The following is a 14318-nucleotide window of genomic DNA, read 5'->3' on the forward strand; positions in this document are numbered from 1 at the left end:
CTCCACAGGGATTCAGGGGTGAGAAAACCCTTGTGTGGCTATGGACAGGAAAAGCCTCCAGAGGAGGTGATAGGTAGTCCAGTTGCCTAATGCCTTCCTACCTGTGTCTGAATGATAAACTCTTAGATTAGTTCTGTTCAATAAAAATATAATGTGAATCACATAAGTAATTTAAGATTTTTCTAGTAACCACATTAAAAAAAAGTGAAAAGAAACATGTGCCATTAGTTTTAATAATATATTTTTATTTTACCTGTCATATCTAAAAGAGTTTCATTTCAATGTATAATCAATAGTAAAAAGTTAAGGAGATATTGTATATTCTTTCAAAAACTTTTTGGTACTGTTTTTGAAATCTGGCATGTATTTTATCCTTACAACACATCTCAATCCAGATCAGCCCCAGTTCAAGGGCTCAGTAGACACATGACTACCACGTCAGACAGCACAGCTCTAGAAGGAACAGGAAAAATAAGATGTCAGTGGCAGAGAGAGAGAAGGGATGATTATGGAATCTAGTGAACACCTGCAATGGACCAGGCAGAGCCAGGACTAGTGTGAGGCTTTTGAAGAACAAAGTACCAGTCCTGTTCTTATTTAAAATTTTGATGTTTTGTTTATCAGAATTTTTTTTGCATTAATTTTGTTTTTTAAAATTGTATTACAGTATTATGTGTCTTGATTGCTGAGATTTTGGCACCTCTGACGTTTTGCCCCTACCCAAGGCAAGTGCCTCATTCCCCTCACCCTCGTCCCTGGATGGCACCAGGCACTCTACAGACTTTCCTAATACCTCATTTGGGGGCACTAACCTGAACCAAAATGAACTGTATACCCCAATCAGGAGTGAACACCTCTAATTTACTTAGCATTTTGTTAAATGAATTTTCAGCTGAATTCAGGTTAGAAAGAAAAAGCCATTGGTAAACAAACTGAAATTCAAACTGAATTTGTGAACTGAAAAATTTGGAAGTATTTCAAGACTAAACCATAACCCAGGAGAGTGAGTGTTCATTGGCTTTGATTCTCTGGTCAAGATGACCTTTGACCATTGCATTTTCCAAATTGTTGGGGTAAAGAATGAAAATGACAGGTTTTGAGAAGACTCTATCCCAGGCCTCATTACCTTCCCACTTCATAGTTTTAATCTCTAGTTTTTTAAGGGATCAGCATCTGCAGTCTCTTTTTTATAATGGTTATATTGGGAATGTTACATTGAAAATATCTTTGATTCTGAAAAACTATTGTTTTTTGAAGTAGTGAGTATTTTCAAACAAAATCCTTTTCTTTCTTTTAGGGAAATTAGAAGCAAAGAAGACATTCAATTTGGAGACAATGGAACAACAGTATCTGCTACCAGCAACAAGGCCTATGTTTTCCTACGAGACCAATCTGTGGGAGACCCTAAAGTTGACTCAATTAGAACCTTAAATATTCCTGCAGTGGTAAGCGTTTTAAGTACCATTATTGTGGATATCAGAAGACAAGAAACACTAAGTTAAGGCTATTTTGGTTTTACATTTAGAAGCTATTCAGTTATATTAAAAATATACTTATACAAAGAGAAAAGTACATTTTTCCCCTGCCCTTTTTAAAAGTTCACCTGAGGTATTTTTCTGAGGTCTTTCAAACAAGATCTTTTCAAATGGTGACAAAATGCAAAATTTTGTATTCTCCACCTCCAGTTTCTTGCAGTGTGTGATCAGTACTTGTGTAAATAAATATGTCTCTAGGATTTTGGGGGGTAGCTAATAATTTAAAAAATATTTTCCTCTTGTTTCAGTTCAGAAACTCTAGCAATAGACTTTGCATACCACGTCTTAGTTTAGATTTCTATCTTAGATTTTTAAATTCTCAAAATATATATTGACTGTTTCTCCCCATTTCAAATAATAGAGACTGGACTGTTTATTATCGCCTAGAGTGATTTCATTGGGCTCTGTTCATAATGGCAGTTCCATCTAATAATAACACCCTTGACACCCAGGAAACTTTCCTATCACCTATACATGACCCCCTCTGAGGCTCCCATTCTGACTCCTAGGTAACCATGACATGTGAAGCTGGACACTCATGGTGGATCCAGGGCCTAGAGTGAATTCCATCCCAGATCTGGTCTTGCCCTGCTGCCTAGTGGGGCAGAGTTTATGAAGCCCCAGCCTCTGGCCCAGATCAGGAGAAAGATGATGGTACTTGAGGCCAAAGATGCTAATGTACTTAACAAGAGCTTTTCCCTTTGCTCCTGCATTGTCTGGATAGAAGGGCCTATGGGAATGCTAAGCTCACAATTACAAATATAATACTGCAACATAAGGACAATAACTGAAGAATCTTATTCTTGCATGTGCAGCCAGAAAGGAGCTTGCTGGCTGATTTTTCAGCTATTTAATATCATCATTTACATTTAAGTTTCCAATCCCCTTTGCTGAAAGCTCAGTAGGAGAACAGGATAGAGATCGTGCTATCTGAATTTGCCTGTGCTTCTTAGACCGCCATGGAGTGGGCCCAGCAACACTTCCTCCGGGTGATCATCCAGGCCCTGTTAAAGGCCTACCAGCAGGAGTTCTTTGTGACGCGCACGGTGGATGATTTGCTCTGGGGCTACAAAGATGAGATTCTGTCTCTTATCCACACTTTCAGACCCAGTATCTCTCCTTATTTTGGTTTGTACTATGGGGTAAGTGGATTTTTCTTTTCTGAGCCTCTTTGTTTGGCTGAGGAGGTGGGGGGGACACTCCAATCCAGATTATATCTTCACTTTGCGTCTCTTCTAGGAGAAGACCAAAATTGCCAGGAATTCTAGATGTCTTATAGAATATGTGAAAAATAAGAAAGTTTTTTAGTAGGAGAAAAAAAGAACTTCTCCCACAGTTTTAACATGCTACCAGCACTGACTGTGAATGGGGGTATCTATGAAAATACATAAAGTGTGGCTGTGCCATCAATCAGGTACGATCTTTCAAAGTATCATAAATTTCAGTGTTCAATACCAAGTCTCATTTTGATGATTTGGGGACTGACTAAACCCATGAATGAACCTGACAAAGACAAATAAACTAAATAGGTACATGATAGTCTGTTAGAGATGGAGCTACTTGTTAGATTTTCAAGCATAACATTTATGAAAGATCCTGGATAAATTCAAAATTTCATGTGTCCACATCTATGATTCCTTATGCTTATAAGTCGAATTTTATGTCATTCCTTTCAGATTTTATTTATTTTGGTTTGAAACCAAAAATATCAGCATTCCAGTAGATTTAAAGCATATGCTATGGCTGCTTGTTTCAAATGAATTAAAATTAAAAGCAATAAAAGTGTATATATTATACCCTCAAAAAAAAAATGAGTAAAATGGATAGTTGAGAGATTGATAAAGGACCAACTTAAACTAAAGAAAAAGTGTTAGAATTGGGGTGAGATCTGAGATTGTGATGAATTTCCCCATGTTTAAATTTGTTATTCTCTATCTCTAATGACTCAAGAATCTCACCCTCATCATGTAACCTCTTAGCGTTTCTGTTCTTCTGTGACAAATAGTGATGATAATGAAGCCCTTGTGCCTTCAAGAATATACAAAACTTAGAAATTGTTCAAACAAAATAGGAAACAGGTTTTTAGCATCTACGTGAAAGGTGGGGGTTGTAGGAGTAGGGTCCTGCCAACTCTAATCATTCGCTCTGGATGAGAGGTAGGTAGGTGTTCCTCAAAAGATCTTGTCTTACAGGAGCCCAGCTTCCATAGGACCGTGGGAAGTACCGATTCTATATCTCTCTTCTAGAATTAATTCCAAGAGCACTTCCTGCAGAAATACAAGGCTCTTTTATTCCCAGTGGCTTCTGTCCATCAGCCAAGTAGATCCTATTCTTAATACCTCAGTATTTATCAGATACTTACCTTTGTTTATAATTTTTAAATTTGTTATTTTTCCATTGAAGTTGACAATTTTATATAAGCTTCTTTTTTATTTCCTTAGTTATATGAGTCCTGTTCAGCTAGTCTTCAAATGGTTCTCAAAGGTGGTTGTTTTATAAATTAGTTGTAATTTTGATGTGATTGTGGGAGGAAGTGAGTATGGTGTTTACTTACTCCGCCATCTTGACTAGGAGTTCCATATAATTTTCATTATATAGCTAGCTTTGTGTTTTACATTGATGTCTTCAGACTTATAACTAATGTCCTTATATATCTTTTAAAAATGTAACCCACATTTACAGACTGATTAAGGAATTGACATTTTTACTTTTCCATGGCAAGGATATATTGTGGTTATTATTATTATTATTTTACTTTTCATTATTATATTATTTATTATTTATTTCTTTTTATGCCCTTGCCCTTTGCCTGTCCTTGCACGCACTGCTGCATCTCCACAAGGCCCCGTTAACGAAAAGCCCTGTACTGTCACTCAGTTGGATTACTACCTTCAGCGGATTTCTCACACCCAGGAAAAAAGCACAAGACTTAGAATCAGAGGGCCTAGATTTGCGTTCTGACTTTTTCATTTAATAGCTATGGGACTTTTCTGAACCTCAGTTTCATCGTTTGGAACTTGAGACTAAATGTACCCACACTTCGAATGTCATTTCAAAAAGGCTAATGAGAAGTCCATAAAAATACTTTGCAAATTATAACTTGCAAATCACATTTCAGGAACCATCATTCTTTCTCCCTTCTATGACTGGCTCAAAAAATGACCTGAATTAATATGAATAACTGGTGTATGTTTCCATTTTGGAGCTAAATTAAACTCTCTATAGTGTCGTTGGTGGGGGAAAAAAAAAAGGCACGGGGCGGGGGGCAATATGTTTTGTTCAGTTTTTCATCTGCTCTCGCCAAATACTCTTTAGCCAGTAGCATAAAAGTTCACACTTGAGCCATCATTCATTCAATGATCAGGGTAGGATGCAAGGTTGTGCACCCTTCCTGGTGCCACTGTGCTGCACCTGCCTGAGCCTAGCCTCAAATCCTTCCTTACTCAGAGGTGGCATTCCCCTCTGATGCGCTAGGCCCGTGTGGCCTTCCCACCTGCCTCACTACACGTTGCAATGAAGAAAGAAAACTTTAGTTGCCGTCAAACACTTTTCCTTCAAAGACTTTAATGATAAAAGAACTAAACAATTAATGGGGAGGGACAGAGTGTGAGGATGAATAGGGTGAGGTGAATGCACAGAGCTCCTGAGAAAGTGGGGAGCTGGTTAAGTATCTGATGCTCATGTGTGTATTGCCAATCAGCATATCTGTACCCACTAATTTTAGGGTACCTCTGTTTTCAAGCACCTCCCATTAAGTGTGGGTTCTTGGGTGTATAAAATTCTAGTTGTTGGAAAGCACCTTTGAGGGGTCAGCCAGTCCAGCCAATCCTACTGGGAGAGTGAATCATGGTTATGTTATACTAGTGGTATAAATTTTGTAGTCATATTCATAGAACATTTCTCAACCTCTGGCCATACTGTGTTCTTGTATCCAACTTATCCCTACCACATTAACACAAAACCTATTTATTCCTGCTTGTCCTCAAATAATAAAAGTTCTAGCGAGAGACAGAGAAGCATTCACGTTCAGTGTCTGATTGTCTGATTCTTGGGCAGATAACTGCTGGGGAGAACCCTCTCTGAGTTACTCTGAAACATTTAAATGCTTAACCACTTAGCTTAGCCCACATCTGAGTTAAGTGGAGGACTTCAGGAAGCAACATACAGGCATTTTTTTAAATTGGTGGTTCAGCATTTTTTTATGTGGGGTATTTGACTTTTCAACCAAATTGTTGTAATAGTCACATTGCTGCTCTTGAAGAGGAGTCTTTTCTCATTTCTTAAAATCATAAGAAATTTCATATGTGGAACATGACATGACCATTATGCATATGTTGACATATTGACATAGTTGGCTAAATAATGTTAAGTGACAGAAAGAACCCAAGTAGGCAAAAAAAACATGAAAAGAGAATTAACAATGGGCATGCATATTTTTTAAGGCTAATAGCTGAATGATAAGAAAGGAGAGTTCAACCTTAGTGAATATAGAAATGCAAAGAGACAAGAAACCATTTTTTGTTCATCCAGCTAGCAAAGTTTAACAAATGTCTTTGGGGGAATGTAAACTCATTTATCCTGCTATGTCCACCACTTTCTAGCTGAGTGACTTTGAGCAACTTCATAATGTGTATCAAAAGGCTTAAAAATGTTCATGTTATTTTATCTAGTAATTTCACTTTTAGTGGTCTGTTTAGAATGTAAAAAACCAAAAAGATTTTTAGGCATAAAGACATTTTGTTTAACATTATTTATATTAGCAAAAAAATTCAAAACTAAATATCCAATACGAGAATTCTTAAGTAAATTATTTTCACATAGTGTTATGGAGTCACTAAATTATGTGTGGCGAACTTTGGATAACATGGGAAATATGTTATATGCTTAAGTAAAAAATTTGTATAAATATACACAATTAAATATGTATTAAAATTGTGCATATATACATATACATACATATAGTATACATTTATAATATATCTTAGTTCTATAAACAAATTCTGTGTAGAAAAATGACTGGAAAGAAACAGACCCCGTACTAATAGTAGTTCCCACTGGTTGGGAGGATGATGAATAATTGGTCTTTTTTTATACATCATTCTGTATTTTCTAATAAGAATTTATTGATTTTCTAAGAATGTGTTATTTTTATAATCAGAAGAAAAAAAAACCATTTTAAAAAGAAAGCAGACATAAGTACTAGGTATCAACTTATTACCCAAAAATGCACCTGTGTTATTACCCAAAAATATATCTGTGACAGAGCTCTAAAGATACCTTAGAGCAATAGAAATAGAACAGTATTTGGTTGTTTTGTTATTCTTAGTATACCTGTACCACAAGGCAGCAATTTTTGTCTGTTGTGTTCACTGATGCATCTTTAGCACCTAGAATAATGCTTGACACATGATAGGTACTTAGTGAGGGTTTGTTCATAAACAAGAGTACCACAGCCTAGTGGCTAAGGGGATCAGCCTGTGGACTGTGGAGTTACATAGCCTGGGCTTCAATCCCAGATCTACTATTTACTAGTAGAGTGAGTTCGGCAAGTTATTTAACTTCTCTTTACTTAAGATTTCTCTCTATACAGTGAAGGTCAAATAGTCCATGTCTGTATTAGTTTCCCATTGCTGCTATAACAAATGACCACAAATTTAGCAGCTTAAAACAACACAAATTTATTATCTTACAATTCTAAATCTCAGTAGTCCTAAAATCAAGGTGTTGTCAGGGCTCTGTTCCTTTTGGAGGCTCTAGGAGAGAATTCATTTGCTTGGCTTTTCCAGCTTCTAGTGGCAGCCTTCATTTTTTGGCCTACGGCCCTTTCCAGCATCTTCAAGGCCAACAGTGTGATGTCTTCAATCTCACTCTCTGTCCTTACATCTGCTACTGTGACTCTGACCCGTCTGCCTCCCTAAGAACCTTTGTGATTACATCGGGCACACCCAGGTACTCCAGGATATTTTCCCATCTCAAGATCCTCAGCTTAATCTCATCTGAAAAGTCCCTTTTGCTATGTAAGGTAACACATTCACAGGTTCTGGGGGTTAGGATACGGGCATCTTTGGAGGTCATTATTCTGCCTACCATACTATCTTATGTGGTATTTGTGAGGATTTCATGAGATCATTCATTTAAAAATTTCAGGCTAGTGCCAGGAGCTAGTACTCATGCTATTTCCAAGTTATCAAAGCTCCATCCCCAGATAAAGAATTTTTAAGAATACATAGTATCTTTACGTGCCCTTAATAAGTATAATTAGAAAGAATATATACCTGAAGAAACCTTAATTGAAAATGGGACTATATTAATATTACTTTCTTCTTGTGCAACTATTGTATAATTGAATCTTTGCTCTGGACTTATGCTTTCTTATTTTTTTATTTTATTTTTTATTTTCTTATTTTTTTTATCACCAATTTAAAGTGTACAGTTTAATGGTGTTTAGTGTATTCACAAGGTTATGCAACCTCACCACTACCTAATTCTAGAACATTTCCATCATCCTCCCCGCAAAACATCACATACACCTTAGCAGTCAATTCCATTTCCCCATCCTACCAGCCCTTGGCAACCTCTAATTTACTTTCTGTCTCTCTGGATTTGCCTATGAATTCATAGATTAAAAAAAAAATAAGTCTAAAGGTTGTTATCTTTTTCGTTTTCTTTTTTGCTTTTATAAAGAAAAATAAGTCGTGTTTTTTGTTGGAAACCCCCTCCCTACCCAGCCTCTCCCCTGTCACTGCAAGGTGCTGGGCCTGCTGGACCGGTGCAGGAGAGGCCAGGCTGACCTGGACCGAGACAGGAGAGGAGCTGGGCACTCTCTACATGGGTGCTTCCCCAGAGGCAGAGAGGAGGTGCATTTGAGAATGGAGTTTGGCTTTTTTGGCAAAAAAAAAAAAAAAAAAAAAAACTCGACACACATGTGCAGTACAAGTGGGTGCTGAGAGGCACCACCTTTAAGTTGGAACTGTCTCTGGCAATTGGATGTTCATGTGCAAGTTGGATGTTTATATCAATGGAATCATGCAATATATGATCTTTTCTGTGGCTTCTTTTATTTAGCATAATGTTTACAATGTTCATCCAGGTCATAGCATGTATCAGCACTTCATTTCTTCTTATGGTTGAGTAATAGTCCATTGTATGACTATATCACACTTTATCCATTCAGAAGTTGACAGATATTTGGGTTGTTTTACTTTGGGGCTATTATGAATAATGCTGTTGTGAACATTTGTGTACACGTTTTTGTATGAACATTGTATATGTACCTGGGAATGGAATTTTCTTGGGTATATACTTAGGAGTGGAATTTTGGGGTCATACATTAATTCTGTGTGTGGCAGTTCTTTACTGTTTCCTGGTTCTGATTTCATCTCATGTGGTAATTAATGGCCAACTAGGACGGTTTCATGAAGATTAAATTTGTTAGTTGCTGGATCCATTTGGGTTCTTCAGTGGGAGATAAATGTCTATGTATTTATCTATCTTTCAAGAGATTTATATTAAAGAATCGGCTTATGCTGGGGCTGGCAAGTGGCAAGTCTGAGATTCGTAGGACAGGCTGACAGCTCAGGCAGGATTTCTGTGTTGAAGTCTTGAGAATTCCTTTTTACTGCAAGAAACCTCAGATTTTGTTTTTAAAGCCTTCAGTTGATTGTATGAGCACACACACATTATTAATGATACTCTCTCCTAAAACCAACTGATTATAAATGCTAATCACATCTACAAAATGCAGCAAAATCTAGACTAGTGTTTGATCAAACACCTAGGCACCAATGCCTAGCCAAGTTGACACATAAAATCAAGCATCATGTTACTCTAATTGATCGTATTCACTTATTTTTAGAAAAATGGGACTAATGATGGAGACTACGTTTTTCTAACTGGAGAAGACAATTACCTTAACTTTTCAAAGATTGTAGAATGGAATGGCAAAACGTAAGTCTAATGATTTATAAGTGTAATTATTTTTTCAATTTTGATTTAAACTGAGTATTCACGTATACATTATTTCAAAAAAATTTTAGCACTGTCATTTTTTTGGATGAAAAATCTATAAATGTGTAAAATATCTTTATAATTATTATTTTATAAATCAAGTTTGGAGTGATGCGCTTTACAAATTGAATATTAATGGATTGTAGATTTGTCATGGCTAGGCATGAATTACAAGCCAGAGAAATATTTCCCTTTTCTATTTAATAGCCATTCCATGATGAATATGTAGCTGTAGTGCAAATACTTTTCAAACCACCACATGTTTTGGGGGAAAGGGAAGAGGTTCTTTTTTAAATTTAATTTAGTGATTTTGTATTGTTTGTGTTAATTTTTAAAAGGTGAAGCACATTTGAGTTTAGTATTATAGCATTTCAAAAATATTTTTAATTTTAATATTTGTAACATAAATGAACTACTTCTAAAAAGGAGCTGAGGCAGCTTGCATTAAAGCTATCTATAAAACAAGACAATTCTTTTTAAATCAGAAAAATTAGAAACCTTTGCAAGAAAGGAGGCTAGTTCTTTAGGGACTGAAGTAAGAGTTCTGTTCTTGAACATTAAATGTACTTCTAAGATTCCCAGAAAGTCAGGCAAAAAACTGGTACGGAATATAGAGGAACTCTCTACTGTTTTCACAGCTTTCCTGTAAATCTCAAACTATTTTTAAATAAAAAGTTTACATATATTTCATATTATCACACATATCCATAAATATAATTTGTGTGCATACACATATGCACATATACACACAAACACTAATACCAATATATAAGAGCCCTGAAAGAATATATAAGAAACTGGGAACAATGTTACTTCTGGAGGGGGGAACTAGATGACTGGGATACTGGGCTAGGATTTACCTGTAAACAGGATGTAGCTGGATTTTGTTTTTAACCCAATCAATTTTCTTTCTAGTTTTCTAATAGGAAAATTTAATCCTTTTATTTATGTTATAATTACTGATACATTTATCATGTAATGATATAATTTAATATTTTTGGACTTACTTTTTCTGGGTTATATTTTTTCTAATATTTTTATAATTCATATTTAACAATATTTTCTTAACAAAATCTAGAGCTATCTGTTGCCTCTCTTCTTAACAGGACAGTAACTTTACTCATTTCTTACACACCACACACACACATACACACACAGCTTTTGTGTTATTCTTGTCTACAACTTGTTTCACCTTAGGAAGCCAAATATAAGTAAAAAGTTATTTTTTTAATGGTAAATACATAATTTAATACTAATATGTTTTATTAAGGTGGTTTTATGCCCCTAAGAGACATTTGGAAATATCCAGACACATTTTAGTTTTCACAACTGGGGGATGTTACTGGCATCTACTGGGCAGAGACGTAGGATGCGGCTAAACATCTTACAGTATAAGGACAGCCCCGCCTCCCCCCACCTACACACATACACACAAAATGATCAGGCTCAAAACGTTAATAGGTTCAGAAACTCTTTATCAGTAGTTTTTGCAGTAAGGGTCTGTGGGGGATACATTTTACATATTTTAAAATGTCTTTATTTCACTCTCAGTTTTGAATAACTTTAGTTTGGTATAGATAGAATTCTAAGTTGACAGTTTAAAATTATGAAGATATTACTCCATCAGCTTTTATTGTATTTTTCCTTGGCCTTTTGTAGTTTTACTCTAACATATCCGGATTTGAATTTATTTGTATTTATCCTTTTTGGTGCTTGGGACATACTTTCAATCCAAGGCCTCATGTTGTTCTTAAATTTTGAAAAACTTTCAGAAATTATCTCTTAACTTATTTCTTCTCTTTTATTTGCTCTATTCTCCCTTCCCACCAAGAGAAAACTATTAAACATTTTTTTTGAGTCTCCCCATCAAGTCTCTTTATCTTAACCTCTTTATTTTTAATTTTTCAGAGCTTATATTTATGTAACTTCCTTAGAACTATCTTCCAATCAACAATTCTCTTTCCAATTATATCCAGTCAAGAGTTTTATATATATTGAGTTTTTCTTTCAGAAACTATTTTATTCCCATGATTTCTGCTTTTTCTTTTTTGGATCTCTCTACTCTTGTTTCATTTTTTTCTTTTTCTGTTTTTAAAGTAATTTACCATTAATTTCTAAGGATGTTATTCTCTCATTTATCTCCTTGAGGATGCTAAACAATGTATTAGCCAAATTGTTCAATTATTTTAATTTTTTTCTAAAGTAAATTCATCTTCTCATTGTTGATTTTCTTGCATGTCTCTTGGTTTAAGTTTCTTTCTTTCTTTTTTTTTTTTAATGTTGACTCACAGAATTATTTTAGTTGGGAAGCCCACTAGTTCAACTATGTTTTCAGTAAGTATGAAGCCAATTTAATACTAAGCTTTCTTAACACCCAAGAGAAGGCTCCCATTAATTTTGGAACAGAGAACTGTTCCAAGGAAGACAGAGTTAATGCTCTGTCCTGAATATTAAAGGGATGAACATATCTATCCAGAGCTTGTCTGTCAGTAGGCTGGCTCTGAACAAGGCTATTGTTAATGCTAAATTGGATCATTGTTTTAAGTAAATGGATATTTCTAAATCTCTATGTAGGATACTCCTTTTCAAGGAAGGAAAGAGGGGATTTTTGGCTCTTGCCTCCATCAAAATTAATTCAGGATTTTTCCCCATCTTGATCCAGTCCCTAACCAGTATCATCTTTACGTCTGCATATGAATGAGGTTCTGTGGGTAGCCAGCTCCCAGTTAAGTCTTGAAAAGTCCTGACCATTTGGAAAAGAATCTGAAATCAAATTCGATCCTCTTAATTTTTCCTTATGCTTATCAATTACAGGTCACTTGACTGGTGGACAACAGACAAGTGCAATATGATTAATGGAACAGACGGAGATATTTTTCACCCATTAATAACCAAAGACGAAGTCCTTTATATCTTTCCATCTGATTTTTGCAGGTAAGAACTTCAAAAATAAGTTTTTTGGCTGCATGACCACCAAAAGTGTGAGGACTATATGTGGCTACACTTGTTAGGCATGGCTATTTGTGTTTAATCAGTGATAAATGATGATGGCGTACTGAGAGACAGTGTAGAGCACAGACTCCAGAGCCTGGCTGCTCTGGTTTGAACGCTGGCTCTATCACTTACAGCTGTGTGACCTTGGAAAGTTATTTAATCACTCAGTGCCTCACTTTCCTCATTTGTAAGATAAGGATAAAAATAGTTGCCTAGCCTGAGAGTTATTATGAGGACAAATGAGTCACTATTAGTAAAATACTTAACCCAGGGCCTGTCACACAGTAAATAATATTAAGTGTTGGCTCTTACATGCGTTGTCAAGCATGAAATTTGACCTGGTCTTTTTCCAGTCAACAAGTAATCTCTACATAGAAGATAAATAAACCATATTTCAGAGTTTATAGTTATTTACTTAGCTATAACTTTTCCATTGATCATATTTATTCTTACTCATCCTGTAGTCTCTCTCTCCTGCCTGCTCCTTCTCTACAAACTTCTAGCCACCACCCTCAAACTGCTTGAATGAGTGTCTGACTCACAGTCTCCATCTTCTCTCCCACTCACCCCTGTAAGGCTTTTTGTGAGGCTTCCCAAAAATCGGAAATGACGTAGTCACATTTGACACTATTGATTCAATAGTCTCAAGAATTACTGTTCATTTTTCATACCTCGTGTGACCAAACCACCTACCCCACCAGCCCTGCAAAAACATTGAGGACTGATTTCTCTTCAGAAATAGCTCTTGCATTCATCCCCACCTCCCCATCCCCGCTGTCTATGCCATGGTTTAGACCCTTTTCATCTCATACAGAATGGCACAGTCATCAGCCTGGCTGCTCCATTCAATAAATATCTGTGGAAAGACTAAAGGAATAGAAAATGCATTTGAGTGCAATTGAGTGAGACAAGGACACTTATCAGGGCAGTAAGAGGTTATTTCGTTTGTCTTTTCAAGATTTGGCACAGAAGAAATATATTCTTACCTGGTACAAGCACTTTGAAGAACCATTTGACAATGTATAGTAAAGCCAGAGACAGGAGTTCCATACTTCTGCACTTCTATTCTGCGTAGTTTGCCCAGCCTGAAGAACGCTTGCATAAACATGCAAGGACACAGACAGAAATGTTCATTGCACATTGTAGTAGTGAAAAATTGGAAGCAATCTAAGTGCTTATTAAAAAAAGAATATAAATAAATTCTGGTGTAGTCATAGGTGGAATACTATATAGGATTTAAAATGTAAGAGCCAGAGCTATGTACATTAATGTAAAAATATCTTAAAAATATAATATTGAATGAAGAAGCAAATTACAGGAAGAGAATATTGTGTACTGTTTATTGACATTTAAAAATAAAAAACAGTACCACATATTAAGAATATGTACATATATGAAGATAAAAGACCTTCTTGGGAATAATAAAACCCAAGTTCAGCATAGTGGTTCCCTCTGGGCACACAACCCTGCGAGAGCAGTATCCCACCTCTGGTTCAAAGGTGAAAAAGTGAGGTGCTGAAAACAATTTCTCTCGACCTGCAAATGAAGGGCTGAAGGATCAATGAATGTGAAAGTGCTTTGTTTGTTACAAGTTTACCCGCTATCAGAAAGTAGAGGGTTCCTTAGGAAGCCTTCCTTAAGTTGATTCGAGTAAAGTGGAGAAGCAGTTACCATTAACTTAATGAAAGAAATTTTTGAGCATTCCCAGACAAAAAATAACCTACCAAATCATACCAAATACACTTAATTACATCCAGTTTCATGCTAACTGTAAACCTTATG

At 35.9% G+C, this 14318-nt stretch overlaps 1 protein-coding gene across 1 annotated transcript in view; it reads left to right on the forward strand.

Annotated features, from left to right (window-relative positions):
• The window catches only part of SCARB2 (scavenger receptor class B member 2), a 59525-nt gene that overhangs the window by 31304 nt on the left and 13903 nt on the right, over positions 1 to 14318 (forward strand). Inside the window, exons 3-6 of the mRNA XM_016156026.2 lie at positions 1298 to 1445; positions 2489 to 2677; positions 9391 to 9482; positions 12357 to 12476. Coding sequence (XP_016011512.1) covers positions 1298 to 1445; positions 2489 to 2677; positions 9391 to 9482; positions 12357 to 12476 — 549 coding nt within the window. The remainder of the gene's footprint in view (positions 1 to 1297; positions 1446 to 2488; positions 2678 to 9390; positions 9483 to 12356; positions 12477 to 14318) is intronic.

Source organism: Rousettus aegyptiacus, unplaced genomic scaffold (assembly GCF_014176215.1).
Source record: "Rousettus aegyptiacus isolate mRouAeg1 unplaced genomic scaffold, mRouAeg1.p scaffold_m13_p_10, whole genome shotgun sequence".
In the NCBI taxonomy this organism is placed as follows: Eukaryota; Metazoa; Chordata; class Mammalia; order Chiroptera; family Pteropodidae; genus Rousettus; species Rousettus aegyptiacus.